General features: G+C 31.4%; 1 protein-coding gene across 1 annotated transcript; it reads right to left on the bottom strand.

Annotated features, from left to right (window-relative positions):
• Nucleotides 1-2,617: 2,617 nt before the first annotated feature.
• On the bottom strand, nt 2,618-10,542 carry LOC149482697 (mitochondrial proton/calcium exchanger protein-like). Its single transcript, XM_089703269.1, has 7 exons — nt 10,406-10,542; nt 8,702-9,921; nt 8,212-8,479; nt 7,792-7,939; nt 6,072-6,345; nt 4,371-4,547; nt 2,618-4,007 (listed from the first exon to the last, which is right to left on the bottom strand). The coding sequence occupies exons 1-7, from the start codon at nt 10,449-10,451 to the stop codon at nt 3,873-3,875; spliced, it is 2,268 nt and encodes a 755-aa protein (XP_089559395.1). The 5' UTR covers nt 10,452-10,542; the 3' UTR covers nt 2,618-3,872.
• Between the last annotated feature and the right edge of the window lie 257 nt (nt 10,543-10,799).

Below are 10,799 nucleotides of genomic sequence, written 5' to 3'. Positions count from 1 at the left end.
ACGTTCACTGAAAGATGGCTGACGTCATAACTAATAACGAGTAAATTTAGCTAGGTACTTTTTTGGTGTTACCACAGGAATACTAGGAATTAAAGGAAAATCTCATTGACGCTCATGAAACAGCAGGACTTACTTAGTTTATTCATAAAATTAATCAAGTATGCTTAGATTAAGGATTGGTCTCCGCGCGCGCGCTACGACTAGATACCGCCCCACCTAAAAACAATAGCTCTGTGAGTGCGGCAACTCATTTCTGTAGTGTGTGTTAGGCAATTTGTAAAGACGCTAGTGTGTGTGAAGAATTGGGCTGCCAGCTACATAAATTTTACCTCATAAATGGGAAATCTGGCATCTTGGAAAGAAGTTTGAAAAATATTTTTTTCATCCTGACCTGGCCGGGAATCGAATCCATGAACATGTGACTCAAATCCGCTTGCGACGCTACTATACTACAGTCACAAAGGTTGTTTAACCTTTTGAACGCCAATGACATCTATAGATGTCATGCGCAATCGTGCCCTGTGCGCCAACGACACCTATACATGCCAAGAAACAGATCATAGATAAATACAAAATAAACATATTAAACCTTTACTTTTACGTGTTTTATTTATACAGTTTATGAACTGAATCCCCAGTTACTACATAATTGTACACAGTAAACAAAATTGCCAAGTAGTTATTCAAATATTTGATGACAAAAAATAACTTAATTAATGGCTAAAAAAGCATGTTCTCTCGCGCCAATGACATGTATACGTGCCTACTAGTGATGTAGTGTAATATTCAAGTAACTTCATTAATTTTAAATTATCTATATAAAATATTATAGATTGTTGATTTTTTATTAAGTATTTTTTATTTTCATGTGATATTTCACAAATAAGTACAAGGCTATTAATGAGCATAATAATTATATAGATAGGTAGGTAAATACAAGGCTGTTAATGAACATAATGATTAGATATATATACTTACAATTGTTGATTTTTTATTATTTTTTATTTTATCGTCACAAACACAATGTATGCGTTCTAGCATAATATTTATTGTCCATGTAATGATAAAAATTCGCTTAGGTCCAAAATGTATAAATATCTCTAAAAATCTGTAGGTACTTACCTATTTAGCAGTTTTCAAAATTTATTACCTAATAAGTCTAATCAGTGCCTTTATTAGAATATTCTTATGATACAAATTGTCGCTATGTCATATCAAAATATGGTAATTGACCTAAATAGGTACCTACATATAATTAGTATTTGTAATAACTCAAGTATTAAACTAAATGATTGGAAAATAAATATGTAGTTTTAATGCAATTCCCTTTATTTAAAGGTAATAGTTGTTTTGATATTTACAAATAAACACTCCACAATAATACCTATAGTTCATATAAAATTAATAAATAAACTCGATAAGTTATAATAATATACAGCTACACATCCCTAATCAGAAGCGAGAGATTATAAAAAAAAGGATGGTTGCCCGCGCCATTGGCATGTATACATGCCAATGGGGCGTAACTGATAGAGAATAGTGCTGTAACTTGCTGCAATTTTATATGTATTTTTGTATCTCAAAAGGTTGATTTTTTTTGTTGATAGTTGCTATAAATGTGGTCTTAAGTTTTTACAGTAGGAGATGAGGTTAAATTAATATTATTTTTGTGTTATAAGCTGTTTATTCAAATATTCAGACGTGAATTATTATGTTTATCGATAACATTTTGGACTCCCTACTATTTTCAAGGTTATCTCATTGAATTTGTGGCTTGGCGTGGAGGGCACGGCGATGCGTTTTTGCTCTGGCGGTCAAAAGGTTAAAAGTAAAAAAGCGGAAATAAAAAAAAACATATTATATGAGTCAGTTAAACATGGTTAAACAGAAATAAATTATTGTATTATACTTTTTTATACATGTGTTAGTAATAGTATTGAAAAAAAAAAGTTCAAATTATTGCTAAAATATTTCCTCAACCACGTGTATTTTTTTGGATATGCAATACGGCAACACTGAATGGCGTCGTATTTTCGTAGAAAAATTTTTCGAAGTAAAGGAGAAATTTCGAATAATACGATACTTAGTGATGGTACGTGATCCCAGTGTCTTTCATATTTTTTGTTGTATTATTTTTAAATAGTTTTATGACACAAATAGGCATTTTACTTCAGATTTTGTTCAAAATCTTTATAAATTATCAGTTCACCCTCTCCACACAATGCTTGTGACACGACTGGCTTGGGTACGCCGAATTCGGCGTACTATAAGTTGCCGCATTTTTCAAGTACGCCGGCGGTATCTAGTCGTAGCGCGCGCGCGGAGACCAATCCATAATCTAAGCAAGTATGTATGTATTGTTTGAATTTAAATAGATCTTTCAATAACTCAGGCCCCGGAATCACAGACACAATAGAAAATCTATTGTGTCGTGGACCGATCGGGCCGTTCGGGGCTCAATGGGTTAAACATTGTTTCATATAATTCTGACCATCCATTGAAGGCATGATTAGGTGCCTACCTCGTTATTATCGACCAGTGAAAATTATGCGACAGTTTCTAAACTTAATTAGAACAATAGGAATAGGAAATTAATACATTGAAATAAAACAGACTATTACGTAATCTTACGACATCTTTATTTTCTCATAGATTATAGCTATTCAGCAAGACAATGGTTTAATAACGTATTTTAATTTCACAAATGTTTTCAATAAATACATGTTCAATTAACATTCTCCCTATATATATTACATTGTTTCGATTCTTTTAAAGAACTTGCATTATATGCAAAGTATTATTAGCCCAATGAATGGATCATTGTAATTCATACATTTCAATATTTTTATATCACAACTTAGCATAATAATACTTCACACATCCTATAACATCCGCCCTGTTAATGGTTAAGTGGGACACAGGATTATGAAGATTTTGTGCTAATACTAAAGCATCTACTGAAAAGCGATCACAGATACAAAACAACAAAATAAAAATCTCTGAACCAACGTAAAGAACGAAACATACACTAAAAATAAAATAAAGTTTGTACGGAGTGGAATAGTTATTTACATCAACGCGATTGATAATAATTACATTAACGAGAAATGCTTATTGTCATTAGATTAGGGTAATACATTGAAAACTCTCCTATAAATTGTCGTAAGACATTCACGATACGTAATATTCCTTTATTCTGGAATAAATATAAAAAATACCGATCATATACAAACGACATCCTTGCTAATTTGTCGCAGCAAACCGGCAGGAAAGCGCAAAGCCGTAAAAGGGGAATAGCTTTAACCCTCGCACCCATATAATATTATATAATTATTAAAACGTCCATCTTCTAAAACAACCACAGTATCTAATAAATAGGACAATATATCGAACTGTCAAGATTATTTTTTATCTATGTAAACTTCTAAAAATGACAACACAACTATCTGTCAAAATTATTTTTTATCTTTATTCTTACACTGAACTTCGATGTGCAGTGCAAACTGTTCCCCCAAACGTGACTAATCTAGATAAGACAGCACTTCGCTTCCCATTCATCGTTGAACGGCTATAGCATGAACCAAGAAGCTTATATCTAATACACTGGAGATTGCACTATGACCATTAACTTGTAACAAGAAAATATGACGTTGAATGACGCCTGTATGTTTTTTTATCCCTTTCACACCTAACTAACTACCTAGGTGTGAATGGGATAAAAAAACATACAGGCGTCATTCAACGTCATATTTTCTTGTTACAAGTTCATACTGAAATCTCCAGTGTATTAGATATAAGCTTCTTGGCATGAACAATTAGTCTACAAGTGTACACGAGTACGTTGTATTTACACATTATCTATGGTATCGTTATCAATGGCTCTCAGGCCGTTTACTGCTTTCCTCCGGTTTGACTTCACTCTTTGGTATTGGCTGTTCTCCTAACTTCTCGACGGCTTTTTTCATCTCCCGCCGCTTTTGCGCTTCCCGTATCAAGTCGAAGAGGCTCTGTAAATGTAAATCGTACTTTTTTACTGTTGCATACACAGCTTTTCTATTATTTTTGAACACACAGCCGTAAAAAAGAATAGATAATAATATATGCATGCATAAAAAATTCTTTGTGGAAATTCACAGTCTTTTGTCCGTCTCAATCTACCAATTATGTTATTAAAAAAATTGGATTTTACGGGGTGATACATAAAGTAAACACCTCCTTTCCCTATACATATACATAATAAATACTTGTACACTTGACTGCAACCATTTCACGAAATGATCAATCATTTCATGAAATGAGCAAATCTACGATATGGCCACGATATATCTACAATCATCCTATGGACCTATACATACTATTATTGCACCCACCTTTCCCTCCGATTCACTGGACTTATCCTGTTCCTTAGCAGCGCTGGCCGCTTTGTCCAAAGCCTTCTGTATTTTGCTCTCAACCTCCAATATCTCCTCCTTATCTAACAACTCGATAAGTTCCGCCATTTGCTTTTCAGATAGATTCACGTTCTCGTTGCCTATTATCTCTAGCATCTGAAATTTTTGTAAAATAAATTGTTTAGTTAGAAGTTTGTTCTGGTTAGAACAAACAAAGAAGAACAGAGTGCGATACTAGATGTCAGTTTAAGCCATTGTTGAACCCAACTGGCTGGCTTAAACAGACATCACATAAAATAATAATAATTATTTTAGGGAATATTTTTAGTGGCATCCAAACCAATAACAAATAAATTAACAAACAAACAGATTCTAGTCAGAGTATATGTTTAGAGCCATCTATTAATATATCATGACAAATATAATATTAATATTTCATAACAAAACAAACAGAAAGCATTGGAGCTAAATAAAGGATACAAATTACAACTAAATACATATATTATTTTTCAATAGCTAGGTATAAACAGTTGTAGATTACATATTATATTAGCATATTATTTGATAAAAAACGTCGTAAACGATTTCAGCATGCATTCTTTTCTTTTACAATGATTACTATAGTAATCAGTTCCGTATTAAATCGCAAATATACCTCAATATACAATATAATGTATGATAAGGATACATTATATAAATATATTGTCACGTGAGTCATGCAGTTTGCGTGACCTTGCCGTGATCGAATACACACAAATTTGTTTACCGTGTAGACGGCGCGTCGCGATAACACGCTCGATGCGATTATTATTATCTGTCCATAATATATCTTTGGCCTACATAAGTTTGTTGTAGTGTATTTAAATTTCCTGTAAACTTTTTCTTTATAGTAGTCTCTAAATATAGACTAATTTTAATTAAATTAGTTATCAAAAAATTACTACATAAGTTGTAAAGGTGATATCTGAAGTATGTAATCTATTTAAACATGATTTCAATGTGCATGATAACTTAATAAATTTCCAATTTATATGTAAACTATGTATTATTTATTAATTATTAACATTGAATATATTAATATAATCATAAAAATTTGCTAACATAGATACTGATAGTGACATTATAATATTCAGAGTATAGTTAAGGAAATGCAATCACAACAAAATCAAGTCAATTAAAAAGTAGTTATCTTCATGATATTTCCAATCAATATCAATTATTTCATCATTTTTCGGCGTTAATCACCTGATCTTTGCCTATTATCTTAGCATAAGAAAATTTTAAAAATTATTTTTTTATATCATAACAATAAAAAAATTACTCAGCAAAAATCATCTGATAAATTTCTAAAGATTATTTTCCATCTCCACATTTCTATCTACCTATAGATAACTGAAGCACATTTCTGTCAAAAAAAGATTTGATATCAAGATCCTTAATATGATAATAATGATAATATGATTATGCCTTTTGGGCAAATGCTTTTGTATTACTACTTCTTTTAGCAAACTAATGTTTTTTTCTCATATTCTGTTCAATAAAGAATTATAAATAAATAAATAAATAATTTTGATAAAGACATATAAATAATCATTCCCAAGGATTTGCAATTTCCAGAAAATTACCCATTACAATTTTGTTTCAGAAAAAAAATCGATATTAAAAGCGAGCCAGTATTACCTTCAAAACATCATCAATCTTCAATTGCCCGTCGAAGTCATCGTCCAACCTTCCTAGTACATCTTGAATCAACTTAAGTTTAGCCTCATCGGGCACTTTCTGTAGACTCTTTATGGAATGCATCAGTTCGTCGATCTGAATCAACTGTTCCTTTGCCTTTTGCGGCTCGGTTTTCGTTTGTTCGAGCGTTGTTTTGAGTGTTTTCTCTTTGTCCTCTAGTTCAACTAACGCGGCATCCAATTTGCTGATCATGTTGTTCACTGCACGGTATAATCTGAAATTTTCAATTTAAATCTTTTTTCGTACTCATAGATAATACTATGTTAAAAAATAAGTTATCGGTTTAATACCTATGTCATGATTAAGACATAAATTGCACGCCTCATAAGCGAAGCGTTGAGGTGGGTACTACTGTCACTTCGCGCAAAACATCTGATTTTTCAAACTTAAAATGTCTTTATGTATCATACATTGCACTTGTAAGATAATACATACACACACATATTAAGAAAAAACACTATTTTTAACGTTCATGATATTTTTGATGTCATTTTTGTTATTTAAACTAGTTAAAAAACAGTTTAAAAAAGTTCTGTCTTGGACGTCCGTGTGTCTGTATGTGCGGATCCTTTTTCTTGTTAACACGATAGCGACCGAAATACTTTACTAATCGAGTCTTTTTTTTTCTCTTACGCTTGAGTATGCTCAGGAATAGAACCCTTTCATTTTTCAGGGTCTGATTCGATGTGGTTTAATTGTTATTAAATAAACAAAAATAATAATTAATAAATATTTATTAAAAAAAAATTATGAGGCGTGCACTTTTGGATTTTCCAAATTATTTAATCTAATCTTTTTATAATTTAATCTTTTTATAATTCCGTAGTTTTCTTTAAATTAAAATTTAAATAAAGCTGAATTTTAATACACGTTTTCTTATATACTATAATAAACTTATTATTCACATAATATATTATTTAAAAAAAGTGGGCATTCACAAAAATAAAACAAATTTGATTATTTAAAGTGTGAAGGGACTTATATAGAAATATAATATTTGGGCAGTTAATATTTTGTTTCATCATAGCATTGACAATTTGTTTACCATGGTGAGTCATAATACAACCAAATAAGAATAGATTATCTTTATTATCAAATAGGAAATCTTGTTATGGTTGGAAAATTTTTCATTTTCTGTTTTGTATCATACTGATTGGATCAAATTATTTAATTTCTTAGAATAAGTCAAAATAAAAGTGGAAAGTATTTTTATATTTCTCATTATGTTTATCAGGGATAAAAAATCTTATGCAATAAATATGAAATTCACTATATGTTTGAAATGATGAAAACTATATTGTTTGAAACTTTACTTAGCAAAGCTAATAAAATATCTGTCCCCATACAATTAAATCTATTATGCTGTAAACACAAGACTCGAAGAGGGTGAAATATTTGACCACTATATATGTTAAACTAGTTGTGCCCCGCGGTTTTTCTTGCATTTATGGCTCCTGTTGGTCTTATTATAGCCTTCCTCGATAAATGGGCTATCTAATACATATTTAAAAATAATTTCAAATTGGGCCAGTAGTTCCTGAGATTAGCGCATTCAAACAAACTCTTCAGCTTTATAATATGAGTATAATATAGATAAATTTTCCCATAATTTTTGTGAAAGTTTTTTAAGCTAGCTTAAATTTAAATTTCATATTCTCACCTTCTAGCACCCTTAGTTAGTTTAATATCCGCATGTTTCGTCTTAACAATCTCATTCATTTCCTTGACATCTTCACTGTAGTCAGACAGTTCCCCTTTGAGTTCTTGAATACTTTCCTTTTCCAGTAGCAATGATTTCTTTTGTTCAGCTGTAAATTTCAAAATACAAGTTCACATTTTTAATATTCCTTATAAAGATCTCAGTATAATTTATTAATTATCATCTAAATGAAATTTTATGAGAATAAATTGTTTTTCATGTTTTCCTGCTTGTTTAGTCTTTTGTCACAAAAACGAATGTTACTGACCTCATTTCTAAGAACAAACATGTGCGACACTAGTCAACACTATTTATGAAAACAATTCATTAACATTTGTACTGCCTTGACCGCTAGTAAAATATGGATAATTGCCAAGTTACCTAATTTCTCTAAAGCGTCTTCAATAACCTCAATGTCTTTTGTTGATAGGCCTTCGTCGTCTTTTGGTTTGGGAGCGTCAACTGCGATAACTGGTGCAGGATCAACTAACACTGAACCGATATCTTCGAGAATGGGCGCTTTGTCTTTAAGTTCCTCCTTTTGGCGTTTCTTAGCCTCCAACATTTGTTTCTCTCTTTCTGCTTCTTGCATTTCTTTATTCTCTTCTTTAATTTTCAGTTCTTCTAACTTAATAACTTCCATTTTAGCCTGTAAACATGATGAGAATTGTTTTCATACTTATGCAATCAGATAATCTTATTAGTATGCACATATACAATTAATGGGAAACTGTGATTTTGTTATCAATTTATTTATCTATTCAGTACATCAAAAGAAACATAAAATTTAGAACATAAATTATATGAAACATAAATGTGTTATTTAAAAAGTACAAATATTCTATCTGAAAAGTGACAAAGTTGTATTTACCTTGAAATCAACTTTACCCTCCTTCTCTCCAATGGCAGCTTTAGTTTGCATGGCAACTTGTTCTGGTAGAGCCGAAATGGTTGCTTTCAACTTGTATGTCGTTGGCACATGCTCTGGCACCATCAGAGCTCTAGAGAGCAACAGTAGAGATGGAGGTACCTTCTCGTTCAAAGACAAGTCCAACCAATTCCTCAATTCCTTCCTTAACCTCTCCTCGGAAACACCATAGGCACGCATACCTCTCGCCCGACAAGCTTGTTGTAGCTCGCTGAAATTTAAACTGTCGACACCCTCCTTGGCAATCATTTTGTCATCTGCCGCCAATGACCGCAACTTCATCTTAAGATTAAACCTTAACATGGCACCAGTGCCAATCGTTGATACATTAAGTACTTTACAGAGAGCTACTAAATGTGGCCGCCCCAGTGAATCTAGTGTTATTTCATCTTCAAATAGCTTGGAGAACTTCATAATTTCTTCACTGGTCGCCACATCACCAGATGTCCTTACTTTATTAAAGAATGTAGAGAATTCCTTAGCCAACTCAGAATGTCTGTTGCTCGCTTGGGGAGCCATCTGATCAAGGGTTTCTTGGAAGAACTTTGCCATTTCAAGTTTAACTTTCAAATGTTGCTTTAATTTGGCCTCTTTCTGACTGCTGCTCTCGAATGTAGATGGTAACATATTGGGGAACAGTTTAATGAATAGTGGAAGTGCAAATTCTAAGAATGGGACTGCAATGAAAACAATAAAAGGTACCATTCTGAACACATCTCCAATTGTAGTGACTAACAATCTATGTTCCCTCCTTGTTAATGATTTTCCTCTTAAGATTTTAAAGATCAATGATGCAGAGATACGTACTTCAATAAATAATAACCTAAAACCATGATAATAATGCCTTAACTCATCCATAATCCTCTCTTTTATGCTCTTCTTCTGTTCTTGCTTCTTAGGAAGCTTTTCTTTTTCTTCTATTTCCTTCTTTATTGTCACAACTGTCGCTTCAACTTTTGAAGAGGGCTTTAGTGGTTCTTTTTCAAAATAATAATTACTTGTAGACAAATGTCGCAAATAAAATGGTGAAAATATTGTCGAATTCAGAGGCTTCTGAGTAATATCATGCTGCAATCTTAGTGGTTGGGTTGTGTAATATGACAATGACCTTGAGAGAGTAATATATGGAATATTTTGATATTGTTTTGTCTCCCATAATAATGCTGAAATATACGATTTAAAATTAGATAATTGTAATTTATGTCTTTACTTTATCGTAACAAGGGTGGCTAGTATAATATTATTTCTCTTTTCGTCAGTAACTATATGCTCCCAACGTGTTATTGTTTTTGTATTTAACAATTGAAGAAATGAAATGTATTTAATTAAATCATGTGTACTTTTTAAATACGTATAATTTTATACTGTATTTTAGAAGCATCCGAGTTATAATATGTAAATCGGTAATCGAGGACGGTAACCAAAATCTATATTTAATAGCATAAAATCAATACATGATTAAATGACACAATTTTCTAAGAAGAAGGAGCTATTAATATAATTGTATTGTATTATGAAGTATATTTTAAAAGAAACCACACCATAAACATTGATGAAGTCATGGTGTAATCAATCAAACCCTACAAAAGGTTAGAAGAACAGGATTTATTTATTTACAAATATTATCATTATAATAATATAACTTACTAGATTTTTTAACACATCGACAGTGGTTCAGGATAATTCTGTTCATTTTTGCTGTTTATGTTTACTTATTTATTAATAAGAAAAATATGAAAATTGAAAACAAATTCAACCTTTAGTGCACCATGACAATCTAGAAGTTATACAGACTAAAAATAATTTAACTCATAATAGTTTCAGCTATCAAAATATAACAGATAATAACCAATGCAAATTTAGCACCCCATCAATGGAATTTTAGGTCCTTTATGGTCCCACATTGTTTTTGTTAGGTCCCCTTTAGTTTTTAAAAGTACACTTGTATAAAAAAGTACACTGTTTATAAAAAAAACACTAATAGCACCTCATCCATAGAAAAATTAGCAAATTTTATCAAAATCGTATTCTTTAACGTTAG

The sequence above is a fragment of the Colias philodice genome, chromosome 14 (genome assembly GCF_061535455.1).
Source record: "Colias philodice isolate Cphi_HAF_F1 chromosome 14, ilColPhil1 Martin Lab GWU primary, whole genome shotgun sequence".
NCBI lineage: Eukaryota > Metazoa > Arthropoda > Insecta > Lepidoptera > Pieridae > Colias > Colias philodice.
This window is presented reverse-complemented; position numbering and strand designations above follow the sequence as displayed.